At 36.3% G+C, this 17509-nt stretch overlaps 1 protein-coding gene across 6 annotated transcripts in view; it reads left to right on the top strand.

Annotated features, from left to right (window-relative positions):
• The window catches only part of Nalcn (sodium leak channel, non-selective), a 313063-nt gene that overhangs the window by 186379 nt on the left and 109175 nt on the right, over positions 1-17509 (top strand). For all 6 annotated transcript variants that reach the window (XM_078016298.1, XM_078016302.1, XM_078016300.1 and 3 more), the window contains exon 14: positions 11171-11308. In XM_078016298.1, coding sequence (XP_077872424.1) covers positions 11171-11308 — 138 coding nt within the window. The remainder of the gene's footprint in view (positions 1-11170; positions 11309-17509) is intronic.

Here is a 17509-nt window from a genome sequence, read left to right as displayed (position 1 = left end):
TGGACACACAGCAATGTCATTTGCTTCCAATAAGACTGAGTTAATCATTGAAGACCTCGGAACTTCAGTTCTATATCTGCAGTAGGGTCTACATCACCTACAGAAACTTCTTCACTGAGTAATTACCTAGATGACATTAAATAATGGACCAGTATCTGCTTTGGCATCTGCTAAGAGTCACACAAATACTCTTCCTGGTTCAGTATCTCTGTTCGTGTCATTTAATTTTCAATGAACAGAAATCCTGGGAAACTATACAAATCCATGATCTTGTCTACAGTATCACTTAGGGTATTACATTTAAAGTGACCACAGCATGGCCAACAAGAGAGATGACTGGGTACACCTACAGATATTTTCATTACTAGAAAAAGATTCACTGGTTTTTGCAAATGAGCTTCTAACATTTTTTTTTCTTTTACTCTTGAAATTACATTTAAGTGTAAGCTCTACTTAAAGTAATTTGCTGCTGGAATTGGCATAACGTTCTGATGTCTGCTTTGCTTCTAATTATGTTCAAGCTCATTTTGACATTTGAGGCCAATTACATTAGTCTAGATTCAGCATGACTTTTCCTTAGTCATCTAAAATTTGACCAGTAAACAGTTTTCTCCTCTCTCTTTTTATTCATTTGAATAGGATGCTTTGCAACAATCATATGCTTGGAATTACAAGAGCAAATAAATAATGTGGATTTATTTAGATTTAAAAAAAAAAAGAAGAAGAAGCACAGAATTTCTTGGTCTTTCTTGCCAACATGAAAAGCAGCTACAGAATTGACTGAAACTAACAGTTTTGATTTTATTTCTTTCTAAATTACTAGGAATAAGACATGGAGTAATTGTTTTAGAGAGATATTGATATTTTCAGTGCATATTTTCTATTAACACAAGGGTCATTGATTTCAACAGACCTCTAATTTCAAAAAAGTTCACACAGGCAGAGACATATGTGGTTCCAAAAACTTTGTTGTTCAAAAGTCACTAATAATTAAACCTGCAGAACAGGGTCCTGCAACACGATTCCAGCACTGTTTCATTGCTATAAGATCTCAAGTCTGTAATGATGACTTAGGACAAAGAACAAAACGCTTTGTTTACTGATCTCTTTATTTTTGCTAAATCTGTTATATAGTTTATTCCGTAAAAGACTCAGATGAGTCTGCAGCACCAAAGGGTAATTTATAATGTCTATTAGTAACAAAAATTCACTATACTTTTATGATTTTTATAGGTATACTCTGGTATGGAAAAACAGACTGGAAAAAAATATTGTCTAAAAACAAAGTTTCCCAAATGACTGCCATTAACAATTAATAGATAAAAAATATGGGACACTCATAGATGGAAGATATATTAGGATGAAATAAAATAATGCCATCAAAAACACTGCCAAGTTTTCAAAATCATGTTATCTAAAGGAAAATTTCCTTAAAAATACATTTTACCCTGTATAATTTTTTTTTTGAGAGAGAGAGAGAGAGATAATGTTTTAATATTTATTTTTTAGTTTTTGGCAGACACAACATCTTTGTATGTGGTGCTGAGGATCAAACCCCGGCCTCACGCATGCCAGGAGAGAGTGCTACCACTTGAGCCACATCCCCAGCACCCTGTATAATTTTTGAGCTTTACAAAAATGGAATCACATTATATATGACACGAAAAGTTTTAAGTCACAAATATGTAGAGGAATTCTAAAATATTTGAACCAGTGTGATAGAATTTTTTTTAATGGAACGGTTAACTTTTTGACAGATTTTTACATCATCATTTACAATGCTACCTGTACAGTGCTTTAATGTTCATCAGATATTCACACACACTTTATTTTGACTCTCAAAACAACCTTTAGTGAATAATGATATGATTGTGAATTTGAGGAAGATTGATGTCAGAATGGCTGTGTGTTTTACTGAGAGCCACCAATGCGGTCAGCAGTTGAACCTCAGATGTCTGCAGAAGAGGCTGGCCTTTGGCCCTCTGCCTCACCCTTCTATAGGATTCACAGCATCATAGCCTTCACCCTCACCCCACTCAATGTCTACCTTAAATGGTGCAGTTCTTCTGCTGTCCTTCTTAGAACTAATACAGGAGTGGCCACAGTTAGACCAAGTAAAGAAGTCTCAGAAATCTCCTGAAGTTTTAAAAACTCCGAAGACAGCGAAGAGGGCTGCCTGGCCATGTTGAGAGGCCCCTGGAGGCTGTGGTGGAAGAAAGCCCATTTCCCTTGGTCTAACTTCCTCCACAGTGCAGCTGGATGGGCAGGTACAGCCCGGGAGAGTTAGATTCACCTGTGTTGACAAAAAAACAATAGAGAGAGGTGGAATCTGGAGAGCAGGAAAAAGTGTCATTGAATTGATGGATTATGGAATTCTACCTACACCAAATAAGGAAGGACTTGAAGAAATGACTAATGCCATTATGCACAATTCAGTTTAGACATAGTAAGGGGTGGCTCTTGGGACATTTATTTACTGTGAGGTTTTAAATATGCTAACTGCCATTTTAATGGATTTTTCAATCCCTAATCCTCTGTAAGATCTTCATCTTGTCAGTTATGATTGTGCCAATCAGTGCATATTTTAGAAATTTTATCCCAACACTAATTAAGTTTACCATCTACTTATGTCCTTTTAAGTATCGTTAAAGCTTTAAGTAGTTCAGTAAGTTTTAAATAAAAGGTTTTAAATAGCAAAAAAAAAAAAAAAACGTTAACAAAATATTAAAAGATCATGAGATCTTTGGGTTTTTAGAAGATACACTCCTCTACAAATTACTGCTATTTGTGTAGGAAAAAAAGAAACAGGAAGATTGAATAGGTGAATAATTAAGGCAATTAAAACCCAGGGAGATGTCACTTTGGGACTCAGTGAATCCCATCAAGGCAAGGCTATTTTAGGTCTGTCTGGTAGTAAGAACAGCAGGGATGCTCTCAGTAAATGGCTGAACTACTCTATAAGTTGTCAAATGGATTTAATTTTGAAAGCAGTTTTTTTTTTTGAAAAGAGTTCTTTGAATCAGCTACAGATAAAGAAAATAGATGCAAGTTCTATTGTGAATTCAAAGTACATTCATAATGTGAATTGTATTTCTCACTGCATTTTTTAAAAGTTAATGTGTTTTAGAGTAAATACCTTGTTTTTACGTGGATTTCTATACAAACAATAAAAAGTAAGTAAGTGTAATTTTACAAGAAAATGTTTATAGCAGCATTATTCATGATAGACAAAAAGTGGAAACAACACAGATAATCAAAACTGATGAAGAAATAAATGTGGTATATCTATACAATGAGATTTTACCAAGTAATGATACTTGCTACAATATAGACAAACCTTGTCCATGAAGAGATTTTGCTCATAGAAAATGTCCAGAGTAGGTAAATCCACAGGGATAGTAAGAATATTAATGGCTGCCAAACGCCGTAGACAGGAAGGATGGGGAGTGGCTGCCGGTGGGTGTCTATTTTCTCTTGGAGACGGTGGGAATGTTCTTAGATTACATACTTGTAGTGCTAGTAAGACTCTGTAAATAAATGAAAAACCACTTAATGATACACATTAAAGGTTAATTTTATGTTATGTTGAATTGTATGTCAACAAAGCTGTCACTTGAATAAGTCCAAAAAGAAAGTGTTTTTTCTCCTTTCCTCATTCCTTAATCCCTTCTATTCCAATCAGCAGAGTTTCAAGTTCATTGTACATGTTTTTAAGCACTTACAAGTACACAAAGCACATGTACAAATACATATTCTAAATCACAATACACTATATATTTTACTTTCTACATATTGTTTATAAGCTCTACTTTTTCTAAATATTTGAGCATGTGTAACCTTGTGATATCCACACATACTAAAATCCCAAAATACACATCAAATTTCAAATGTTATCCATGATATATTTTTTAGAAGGATTAAGTAATAAGAACAACTTTGCGAGTTCTGGATAAATAATTTCAGCCTATTTATTTCAGCACTGGACAATATCCTTGCTTTACTAAACTTCACTTAACTGTAACAATTTCTACTGGAGAGACTTTGGGTCAGAAACAGGTTTTGAGGACTTGATAAAGAACATGATATTTGTCAGTGTTGATCTGGTGAGTGAGCCTCAGTGGCCCTGATGGAAGTGTGTCTAGGAAACATTGCCATGTCCACGTGTGGCCAATGCTAAAGGAGTGTTAGTAACAAAACAGACACTATGGATATGCATGTTTATTCCCCTCCCTTCCTTCTTTGGAGAGTTTATTTTCATCTAAGTCTCCCAAATTTAGTTTATAACAACAACAACAAAAAAAAAAAAAGCAGCAAAATTAGGGGCACTTAAGGGAAAATATTAATTGTTGTCAGTGATAAATGCAAAACTAAGATCAAGATCTAAGGTTGGATTTAATACAATCTGATAGATTCGATGTAGGATATGAGGAAATGAGAAATACTACAGATGGCCCGAAGGTCATCAGCCTGAGTAACTTCACAAATGGATTTTTCATTTACTGGGACAGAAAAGAATCTAAGAAGGACAGATTTGAGATATCCAGTGCTTGGGACTCCTACTAGACATGCAAGTGGAAATGTGGAGTTGATTCTGGAGATGGGGCTGGGAATAAAAATGTAGGAGACATCAGTTTAGAAATAGTGGGTGAAGGCATGAGAATGGAGAGGGTCAACAAGTTAGTGAGTGTTGAGAGAGAAGACAAAGATCTGAGGATCCTTCTGGGGTTAGGAAATGGAGGTGAAACCAGGCAAGGAGCTTAGGAAGGGCTGCTGGTGGATTTCATGGCTCTCTAATGTGTTGGCCATTTCAGTGACTCAAAGATCCTGATTCTGTGTTTCTAGAAATGTGTTCTCCTGCACCATCCCTGTGACGGCTCTTTCCTCACACATCTCCTGTGGCCTTTACTTGCTCTTCTCTGTTTCTTGCCCTTTGTTTTGTTCCATTTATAACAAAGGAGTATGGTACACTTGGATTAGAAATAGAAACCACTAAGCTCATGATCTTTAAAACCTTTTTTTCTCCATTAAGTAAAAATCTTTGCAGTCTCTCTGCTCAATACATTTTCTTTCCTTCAGATTTTGCTTCCTTGGAACATCAGTGCACTTGTAACTCTGATTTTATGACCCTCCTGCCACTGCAGCTACTCACCTCCAGATCCCACTGATAACAATGTTATTGTTCTCTGTAGCTTCCATTTGAAATTCACTTAAAATGCTTTTAGTTGATCTAGTTCTTCCTTGAAAGGGTAGAGTTGCCTATTTCAGATCACTTCATGTACAATTTGTACCAGTCACAGGCTAACTTTTCAACCTGGTTCAGTGAGCAACACGCAGGCACTTGAAATTCAGGAGTGATTGACCTGCGTAGTGATGTCTAATGTGAAATGATGACCTTAGTAACAAAAAGAAAAAGTTTACCCATATTTACACCAACAGGTATGGAATTGAAAGAGCAAGACTACTGACACCCCTGCCTAAAACCTAAGGAAATGAATAAAACAATAATCAACCTGGAAAAATCACACCAGCATAATCACACAAAGGAAGGGCTCCAATTTCATACCATTTTCTTTGAATAGCAGCTACCAGGAAGGAGAATAAGGAAGAGACAGAGAGAACCAGAGAGAGACAGAATGAGAAAGAACAAGAACACCCTAGGTTCATCCCCAAACCCTGTCTTCTAGAAGAAGTTAGGAAGAAATAAAGTTGGAAAAGCAAATCCTAAAACATATCCTCCTATCCCTCAGTATGAATGGACTCCAACTGGGAGGAGTCCTGGGAAAGGACAAGAACCTCTCAAGTGTAGAAGTCTCGTTTTCCAAAGACAACACAAGCTCACCATTTCTATTTTTTCTAGCTGGCAAGAAAGTTTGAGAGTAAAAGTGAAGATATTATAATTTCTGAAAATGAGTTCTCTCCCACAATAAAAGATTAGAATAAATAGTAGGAAAAGAGGAAAACCAAAGGTGTCAAGGAACTGGAGGCCCAGGGCAGGGAGATGAGCAGAGCCCGAGAGCGGCCCCGGTCCCATGTTCAAGGCAGTCATGGGGCCTCCACCACCTGCATCCTCACCTGGACTTCGGAGTGAGAATGGCACCTGGAGAGAGGCCAGGAGCTAGAGGAAGGGGACATCATGGACTCACTGGCTCTGGCTGCAGTAGAGTCCACGAATCTTCCTGATTGGAGGAATATCTGAAGGCCAGTACTTCTCTCCCTGCACACCCCTGTCCTCAAACTGAAATAGTCAAGAAGAGATAAACTGAAACAGGATTCTTAAAAACTGGGGTTGAGATTTCAGAAGCATCCTCTGCTGGTGAAAATAAGAGCTCTAGATAACAAAGTTAAAAATGGAAATTATGACATTAGAACAGCTCTCGAAAGCAACTGTCCCAAATTAGGACAGGTAGTGAGAGAATGCCAAGAGAAATACCCACAAGAGTAAGAATGAAATGGTCTCTAGGTAAATGAAGGTTTTCAAGAGAACATCTGCAGGATAGGAGTAGAAAGAAGAAAGGATTTATTTATTTTCCCAATCAGACATATGAAAACAACACGAAACCGGAAAGTGACCAAGTAATGTGAATTAAATTGAGCCAGATTCTAAAAAATTAATGGAAAGTATGAAAAAGACTCAAGTTAACCTTGACCTTCTAGTATCATACCTGTCATAATATAATCTTTAGAATATTACCTGGCTCAACAGGGAATGATATTTAGTCAACATTATTGAATAACAATCTACTGCTCATCAATGTGCCTAGAAGCATAGAAAATCCAATTATAATAGAAAAGTAAAATATAAATATTGTCAAACTTGAGGATGTAAATGTATGCGTGACAAATGATGGAAAAGGGAAATGGAGGAGGTGAGGGATGAATGGCAGGGCTAATATCTTCATCTTACACAGTGAGGTGCTGAGCCATTCTGGTTTCATGGAATAAGAAATACAGGTTTCCCTTGGGGGAGGGGCAAGGGAAATGGGGGTGACTTTGTGCCTGAACTAAATCTTCATGTATGGTAACAGAAATCCATGTCTAAAGTTGGCAAATCAAGAGATATTGAATAGGGATGTGGATTAGCACTATGGTGAAAACATTAGCATTATGGTGAAAACAACATTAAAAGTGGTACCCTCTGGGTTGTGGAGTAGTAAATCATATGAGTATTTAATGTATAATAAAAGGGATATTGGTCGGGCACAGTGGTGCCAGCAGGTCGGGAGGCTGAGACAGGTGGATCACGAGTTCAAAGCCAGCCTCAGCAACAACAAGGCACTCAGCAACTCAGTTACTTGTCAGTAAAACCATGTTAGGCTTCTTCAGTAATTCATGTTTCCATCATATGGTGTCACCTTCACTAAAATTTTGAAAATGAACATAAAGCATGAGCTTACCAAGAAATGAGCAGAAACTACATTTAAAAAAAAATATTTGTTCAACATTATAGATGAACACTTGATAAATGAAAATAAATGTCTTTTTCCTAAATTGGAACTAAGTTGAGAACATTCTCAATTTTTATTGAATTGTCTAATATGACCTCAATAAATAAAACACAAGGGTTTGAGGGGTGATATTATATAACAATAAATAAGAAAATTCTGACAATGAAGGATTGTGAAGAAGGGCTAGTGACTCTAACAGTTATTAAAATGTACATTTCCTAGGATACTTGGAAGTGAAATAAATTTCTGGGAAGTGTAGAAATAGAGCCAAAGGCACATGAGTGTTTAATGTATAATAAAAGGGATATTGGTCGGGCACAGTGGTGCAAGCCTGTAATCCTAGCAGCTCAGGAGGCTGAGACAGGAGGATCATGAGTTCAAAGCAGAGTCTCAGCAACAGCAAGGCACTCAGCCACTCAGTGAGACCATGTCTCTAAATAAAATGCAAAATAGGGATGGGGATGGGGCTCAATAGCTGAGAGTGCCCCTGAGTTCAATTCTTAGTATACTCCCCCCACAATTTTTTTTAATAAAATAAAAGGGATATTACAAATTAGTAAGAAAACATGGATTTATTTAATTAAACTGTGATTAATCAACTGATGGCCTGTTGTAAATAAACAATGAAGACCCTCTATCTTATTACCTACATCAAGATAAATTTAAGCCTTAAACTTGTTTAAAGCGTGGTTTCAGATTTGACATATTCAACATAAAAAAATAAGGATCTAGTAAAACTACTAATAAACCATCGACAAACTTTCATCTAATCTTGCAGTGAAACAAATCTTTTTTAAGAAAGATGAAAATACTTTAAATAAATTAGACCATACAGAAACCTTAAAATTATGTCTTTCAAAATGCCATGAATGGATAAGAAATTTCCATTAAACATATATGAGAGATAAAAGATTGGTCTTCTTAATTATAAAGAGCTGGTAGAAACCCTTCAGGAAAAATAAGGTTTGGAAAATGGTATAATATAAATGTTCAGAGGAAAAGGACGAGTTCCCCTAGACCCCTGTCCATCACTGTCTTCTCCACCACTGAAACCCTTCTCACTTCCATCATAGGGGCCTATTGCCAACATGTTGTCAAAATTGTTCTTGACTCACCCAATATGGTAGCTTTACAGTATTTCTCTAATGTACCATACTTCTCATTCTTTGTATTCTTAGAGCTGGTCATGTTCAACTTTTCTTCCCCTCTGGAGTACATTTCTCAGGAGAAGAAACCATGTATTAATTCATCTCAAACCCAACACATCAAACCTTCAGCAGCCACTAATAATCTGTGTTTGAATAAACCACTAAGCAGGTTCTTCTAGGGACACAGGCCTTATGCACAATATGTCATTAAGTGTACTTGATGCACAATCTCAAATAAACTACTATTTGAATTAAAATTTATGGATAAAATGTCAAGAGAACTAAGGCACCCATCCATCAAGAGCACAAATTATTTTTCAGGCTATAAAAGAAGTATTAATAAACCTTTCATTGGTTTATTCATCTAAGCAGTTATGAATTCAAAAATCCCATTGTAACAGAAAGTTTGCTCTCAAATATAATTCATAGCACCTTACAATATGAATTTCTAAGTGGCTGAGCTACACTAAATAGTGTTTGGGTTCTTGTTTGTTTGTTTGCAAAATTCTGAGAAGAGTAGAGGAAAACCTCAGTGTTCTTGCCCGTTGCTTATCTCACACAACAGATTACAATCCCATAGCTCTACTTTCCTGGGCATTTACTGAACACATAATGGCTGAATATTCATAAAATGTAATGTAGCAGATGAAAACAAATTAAGTCAGCATGTGCCCAAGACAACTGAAAGGTGGAATTGAATTTTTGGTTTCTAGGTACCAGGAATAAATCTATAGGTCTTTCCTTCAGAGAGCTATGGCTAGTAAATTTCATTTTATGCTGGTAGGAGTTTTGATATTTTTCCAGTTGCTGTTGATACTAGAATATATACACACTTTCACACTGCTGACATCTTTTTTGAAGAAAATATGGCGATCTGATATCTTCATATGAGTCATCTTTGGAATTTGTGTTTCTTGGCTTTGGGTATAACAAATATTCAATAGAAAAATACAGAGGGAAAAATAATTATTCTCAATGATAAGGTCTGGCATACTTATGAAGTTAAATGATGTGCTGAAAAATTCTCTGAAGACTTTTAGAATGTGTTAAAGCTAATTTTTGCAGAAAGTGGGCTTCTCCTAAGTATCACAGTAAGGAGAGTATTACAGTTCTGGGTAGATCTGGGATCAAGTATCAACAACAACATGTTTCACAGTTTTGTGAACAAAAACACTTTGGAGAATAATGAGATTAAGGAAAAATTGACTCAAAGAGAAGTTAAAAGCTTCATACAGGGACAAAGGGTAAGTGGGAAATTGATTATCTCCAAATACAAGATTCGATTAATAATGAATTACTCTTTTATTCAAATGAGTTCACTGTGTCCTGAGCATTGGAAGTCCCACTCTGGAAATCTCAATTAGCTCTAGTAAAAGAAACCACCCTGAGATATCTAGGCCTGGAAATGGTAGATTCAAAACTCCACTTAACACATGATGTAACATTTGGAAAAACACTTGCTTAGGAATCATAATGCCTGAATGCTACTTCTGTCAGTGCCACAGATAAATACAGTGACTTTTGTGATAATCATTTATCATCTTTGAGCCTTACTTTCCTTATCTTTGAAAAGAAAGGATTGGATTAGACTATTTTTAGGGTTCCCTTTGGCTCTGAGATTCTATCAGCCTAATGGGGCTTTTATCTTGGCCTCAGTCCATCTTGGCATTAGCCTGGACTTTGCTTTCCTTCTTAGAATCCAAATACCTGATCATTTAACTCATATCTTCCTTGCACTGAAGGCTGTAAAGATATTTTTAGAGTCACTAGACCATAACTGTTGACTTTTTCCAGATATGATTGTTTCATTAAGAAGCATTTATTGATTGCTAATCCATATAGGATATCTGAGTTAAAATACATGTATAATCCTATATTTAATTAGAAAAACATGTCAGAATGGAAGTAGCCAAAGATCTTTGCAGATCTTTGCAGAGTGTGAGCCTTTTTGCTTGACTGGCTTTTGTTGAGATGCCCTGGTTTGGGGTCTTGGCTTCTTCTGTGATATTAACTGTGCCTTGAAATTTTTTGTTAAATCATGAAAAATGTATCTCTGTTAAGTTGCTTAGAATGACAAAATCATTTAGGAATATTTCTTTTTTTTAAAGAGTAACACATTTTTAATTCGATAGCTGCAATAATTTCATAGACGGGTACTATCTTATTCTTTTATATACTTTAGACAATCAAATGCAATTCACTATAAAAATCAGTTTCTCTTAGAAGCAGCAGCAAAAATGAACACTCTGCTGGGAATGTTAAACATCTTGCTGAAAGGGGGGAAATGAAAGGCGAATAAGCAAAGATCCTTGGATTTTTTTCTAATTTTTTCAACAGTATTCACCACCAACAAGGCTAATTTGAATTCATTGTAGTTAGTTTTCCACATGGAATAGTTTGATATGATGCCTTGTGTTCCCAGCCCTTTCCCATCTGTGGCATCAAGAGAATTCTCCTCATCAGTCAAATAAGATCACTGCAGCTGAGATCAATGTCCTCCCTGAGCACCAGAGGCTGGTTTTCAGTTGCATTCAGGCCTAAAGCTGGTGTGTAATCCTCTTTTCTCTTCCTCTGTAGGCATTTATGTCCATGTTCCAGATCCTCACCCAGGAAGGATGGGTAGACGTCATGGACCAAACTCTAAATGCTGTGGGACACATGTGGGCACCCGTGGTGGCCATCTATTTCATTCTCTACCATCTCTTTGCTACTCTGGTGAGTTTAGTGTTTATTTTCAATTATGTCTTTAAATTTATAATGGAATGAGCATCAACAGATATTTGGCCCATAGTCCATTTCAAAATGAGAGCCAAGGGATAAATGCAGAGGAGTCCATCTAGACAAGATCCCTTCCATTCTAAATTTCTATAAATCAAAGAGCTAGATTTTACATTTGTTAAGTTAGAATTATCTCTGTCTGGTTAGAGTGTTGGCATGAGGGAATATGAGACAAAACAAAATGGAAATCTCATATGCACACACCAATTTAACTACCCCAGACCTTCAGACCAAGGTACAGCAGGATCAAACTAAAACCACATTATTATTTTTTATCATGTAGACACTCTTGTCAGTTTTACTGCATCCTCTTCACACTGTAATTAAGCTGCAGACAGAAGCTAGAGACCTCAGGGCGCAGTCAGCTAATTAGAGATCAGCACAGTTGTATTTGAGCTAAGTGTGACTGAATGAAACACGTAAGAAACTAAAACACAGAGCTACAAATATTGTAACAGCACAAGGAAACCGAATACCAAAATTCAGGAAAAATTGACTTCTGCTGGATACGCAGATTTTTCTCTTCAATGTATTTCTATTAAAAACAAAGAAAACAAGTTGTGAAATGCTGCTTATGATATACTAAGGAATACAATTCTCAGGTCTTTCTTATAACAAATGCCTGTACCCATATGATACTTTTGCTCATATTTAAGAAGCAGACCTATGCTCCAGTATTATGTTAGAACTTCCAAGTCAGGGACACAAATGGTATCCTTTATCAGGATCAAATGAAGGAAAAGCAACTACTACTCTTTCTTGAGTGGCAAAATGTTTCATAATATGATTCCTGACCTTTGATAAAAGCAAGTTATGCATTATTCCTAACTATTAGATGATAACTGAGGCTCAGAGATGTTTACCAATTTTTCTGGTGTCACACAGAGAGTACATGGTAGAGCCAGAATGTTTGTTGGTCTCTAAACCTGTAGTTTTGCACCTCCTTGCTGCGTCCCTAGATAACAGAATTTAAATTTGCCACTGGAAATTTTGTGCTTAAAGTCCAACCTCTGCCAAAAACTCACTCAAGTAAAACAAACTGCATGTCACCTTTAAAGTCCCCTTCATTCTAAATATCTATGAATTAAATAAGCACTTGAGGAACTAGATGTGATGATGTCTCATTATTTATGTAGGTATAGACAAATGTTTTCAAAACTAACACATGTCCTTTAGGAAGTTCATTTGGATATGTTGTTATGTGGTGTACAGTTATGAGTTCAAGTAGTAGGATTACAGAGTAATAATTCTGGCATTTTTCACATGGAATTGACTTTAAAAATATTCAGGAAAGCAAAGAACACTGGGCAGTGGGAATGAAGGATTGACTTGCAGACTTAGACCTGGCCACCCTGCTATTCGCACAAAACCTGCCCCTGGGGTCTTTGCATCTTCCTTTCCAGGACCTTTAAATATGTGTCATTTATTCAGCCATCCATTCATTCATTCATTCATTCATGATTTCAACTAATTTCTGTTAGGCACCCATCATGTGTTGGACTAGAATAGCTTGAAGACTACAGGCCAGGGTTAAATGCAGGATTTGATTGAGGATGTCTGTGTGTGAAAGAAACCCTTCTCCTTCTTTTCTTGTAATCAATCTAATTGTTTTCTATTAAAATAGCATAAATATTTGCTGTCTGCATTGTGAATCATTCACACTCAGATATGGATTTGGTGCTAAGTCAGAATCACACAATGAGAAAGCTGGGGAGGGAAACTACAGCTTAGCAAGTTACATAGTGAAGAGAGATTTTTTTCCACATGAAATTCTATAAGGATTACTCATGTAATGATATGAAGTATTAAAACTGGTAAAAAGCCTTTTGGGGCAGTCTAAATCTCCTTTATGGGTCAAAAGTGAGCGTTGATTGTGGAACACGTGAGCAAATCCATAGACATAGCTTCACCTGAGGCTTTGGGCAGCAATAAGCACAGCTTAGAAGTCACATGTGATTTCATCCTGTGTTCTCCTGAGTTCAATATGTCTGCTCAAAACATCTGTAATGATTTCTATGGTGATTTTCAAAAAATAGATCTAAGTTAAAAACTAAAAATTGAAATCATTTCTTTTATGCACAATTTTTTAAAAATCTATCAACAATTGAGAATTGTGTGACACAGTCAATGAGCACAGTTTGGTAAATATAATTAGTACAAGAGTACAGATTTGGAGTCCAGAAATCTAGATTCAGGTTTTAGCCCTATTGGTCACTAGAAATGTGACTTGGGAGGAATTGGACACTCTCCCTGACCTCTGTGTTGGGCTATATCTTGAAGTAAGAACAGTAGACACAGTAGTGTCCAAGGCTGTCATTTACATGTAAGCTAACCTCATGTTTCTGAGGACATCATATCCCTGATAGGAGAGTGATCATAGTGACCACCAAAACTAAGTTCCTTTTGGTTTAAATACAATGGCATGGGCATTACAGGTATACCTTGAAAGATGTTAAAATTGTATAATGAGAGATCAGATGTTCTTGATTTATTCAAGTATTGTTCATCAGTTTAACCTATCATTTATGTCCCTTCCTGGACCAGTTCCCTGGCTCCCTTCTTTCCTTCCTTCCTTACACTTTTTCTCCTAGGCATCAATTCAGATAAATCTAATGTGATGAGTCCATCGTCCAGTTTTTCAATTGTATTTCACTAAATTGAGCATACTGGCAACTGTAGGGAAACCTGTTTTTCATAACACTAAGGAAAACAGCAGTTCAGCTGTACCCAGTGAAGACAAGACTCCTTTCTAGATCAGCATTGTTGACTGTAAACATAAAGGTGTGTGTGCAAATCAATGAAAAGCAGAGGTTTCCTATACATACATGCATCTGTTGAGACATGTAGTGATTTAAATGAAAGGTTATCATCTAAATACATTTCGTACCACACATCTTGAAGACTTGTGTTAATATATTGTAGTTTGAGAAACACTGATGGCTTCTCTGAGGCTCTACTCCACACCGAGGACAAGCTAGGCCATGTTTTCCTCCTTACAAATCATCAGTAGCAGTGACTTTCAGAATAGATGGCATAAAAACTACATTTATTCTGAAGTTTCTTTTTAAACTGCATATTGCTTTAGAGATCTTTGTATCTAAATATGCATGAAGCCATTTCAGTCATTAGTAGATACAATCACCTACTTGTCTAGTGATTAAATACACCAGACTTCTTTATCAGTTCCTTCCCTGATGGATATTTTAGCTGTTTTCCAAAGTCTCACTCTTCATTGCTGAAATCCATGTGGTTTAATGCTGTGTCCACTCACGTGAGAGTCTCCAGAATCTGTGCCAGGGAGTAGAATGAATGCTTGGATCCTGGATCTTGCCCAAAGTTCTCTATACTCAGGAATCTGCAAGTCCAGAGACCAAATCTGGCCCACCACCTGTATTTCTACAGCCTGTGAGCTACAAATGCTTTCTACATTTTTAAAATGATTTTTAAAAGTAAGTACTCACATAATATCCTTGATACTGCCTAAAGCATGTTCTGTGTGGACCATTAAAGACAAACTTGCGGACCCCGGTTCACAGAAGAACTGTACTAATTTACCCTTCCAAGCATAGTGGTTGAGAATGCCTATATTTTTACATTTTTGCTGATACTTGATACTGTTTGCTTTTAAGACTTTGACCCTCAGATGAATGAACAGTGGAGTACTGGCCTTAATATCCTTAATCTCTGTAACTAAGGGAGCACTTCTTCACATGCTGAAGGGCCATCTTATTTGTGACTCACCCAGGCATTTGCTATACATAATTTTTCAAAGCCTCGTTTGTCATTTTTTAATTCACTAGCTAGAGTGATATATATATATATATAATACATGCACACATATATTACATATGTATATATACACACATACATACATATGTGATATAAGTTAATGAAGTACATAAATAAAATAAAATTGATTTTTCCTAACCAGATTTATGTGAGAATTTTAATGCTTTAGGATATTTATTTTATTTTTCTGATTATAATTCTAAAGCAAAGAAGGTCAACTATTTAGATTTTTAATTGACAAATGATTTTTTAATGAGAGGAAAATTGATTGAATGAAAGAAAATGCAGTCACAATTAAATCCCAGAGTATCGCTTTTATACTATCTTAGAAGTCTAAATTCTTAAAAAAAAAAAAAACACTTTCCCATTCCATTGAGATTTTGCTTAAAACATAATCAGCAGTTGTTTTTCTTGCCCTGTGTACCTGCTGTAGACTGACAGTTGCTGGAATGGCCTCTATCAGGTTAGTTACAATTGATTCAGTACAAATTTACTGAATCTCTACTACAATGTCACCCTCATCAAAGTGGGAAAGAGCTTAATCCACATCTCCTTAGAGCCTGAAGCCAGTCAGGATTTGGTACAAGTAAACATAAACCAACCAACGAAAATGAAGGCCTGTCATGTACAGCTAGTGGTGCAGATGATAAAAGAGACATGTTGTTTGCTGTGTGATCAATGCCCAGATAATAGACATTCACTTGCCAGTTGTTCCATATCCACCAGATGTGAGAGATCTAAAATGTGGGCAGTAAAACATCTGGAGGGGGTTTATAGACCAACATACACGTATGTGTGCAAGGGACAGGCTTGTATTATATACATATCACATGTCCTTAGAAACTGAAGTGTTACAAGTTAAAATGTTTTTTCCATGAACCTTCCTGTAGTCTTGAACTCACCTTGAAGTGAGCATTTTTGTTCAATTTATGTATCTTTTTGTAAAATATTAAAAGCTTGTTAACCAAAAATGGGTACAATATCCACACTCCTGTTTGTCTTTTGTCATGCTGAGCAGCTGTGCCACCCAAGCTGTCGAGTTCCTGATGTAGTCTTCTCAGGACAGACACGTGCCAGGCAGCAGGGGGATAAAATGTTTGGCTGCATCTTGTTCTGCAATAAAAACCAGCAGGCCATTTTGTCGCTCCTGGGGCTCCAATTTGTCAGCTCACAATGAAAATCAAACTTAAGCGTATAGCAAATGCATATTCATAATCATTATCTATTGTTCCTTTAAAACCTCTCTCTCTTCTGTCAGGTATATGTTCTGTTTCTGTTCTGATTGCGGTTTGCCCTGTGCTGGTTGAATTCATTCTCCCCCCACTTTAGTCAGTGATTTGGGGATAAGGACTATGGAAGATTTAACCAGTTGAAAGACCCTGTTTTCCTGTCAGTGTTTTTCCTTTTATTATTGTCTCCGAGGAAAGCCCTGTGATGTGAATGCTGAAGGGAGGGAGAATGTAATTAGGCACTCATTGTGGATGTTCTCTTTGTTACCTTTGAAGTGCTGAAATTAACACAGCAATCTCTTGATTCTGCCTTGGTTGTGGCAGCTTGCTGAGAATAGTCATATTTTGCTGACAGAAATGTGCATTCCGAAGTGTAAATTAAATAACTTGATTTCTTAGAATTCATTTAATAGTGCATCTGTGTTGAACGCATCCCATTTTACACCGCTCTGATTACATTTGACTTTTTGTTGACCCATATAAAAAGTGAAATTGTTTCATATTTCAGGCTGCAAGACAGCTTTGGATAGTGTGATTATAAATGGTAAAAAGAGAAAAAAAACCCACAAGGTTGTAGGCATTGATCAGATCCCTGCTGTGCTTCATTGTATACTTGAAAATAATTAAAAAAATAGAAATTACCTATAAATTTTACAGTAGAGAAAGGAAGAAAATTAAAGGTGACACTTCAGCTAAAGGGCCACCTCAAAGCAATATAAAATGAAAAGAAAATTAAAAAGTACACTTTAGGAGAATAAATGAAAATGGAAAGATATATATAAGTGAGGTCATGACTATATGCAGAGTTAAAGAGAAAGTGAAATAGTACATATTGTTACAGCGGTGGAAGTTCTACTGGAGGAAAACCATTCTAAATGATAAGGCTGCCCTCTGGCAAAAAGATACCATAAGTTTCAGTAGCCTGAATCCTGCAAACCCCAAAGTGTGGCTTAGTGCCCAGAGAGTTGGACAGAGCCACTGAGGAAATAATTATACTTGTAAACACAATTATTTTAGTCATTTGCTGAATTTTACTGAAATTTATTGTTGATAAATTTATTGTTGATAAAATAAGTTTAACTATATGCAGTTAAATGTGTAAAACTTAAACAGCAAGTGC

This window comes from Ictidomys tridecemlineatus, chromosome 6 (genome assembly GCF_052094955.1).
Source record: "Ictidomys tridecemlineatus isolate mIctTri1 chromosome 6, mIctTri1.hap1, whole genome shotgun sequence".
Taxonomy (NCBI): domain Eukaryota; kingdom Metazoa; phylum Chordata; class Mammalia; order Rodentia; family Sciuridae; genus Ictidomys; species Ictidomys tridecemlineatus.
Note: the sequence above shows the minus strand (reverse complement) of the source record. Positions and strands in the feature narration are given on the sequence as shown.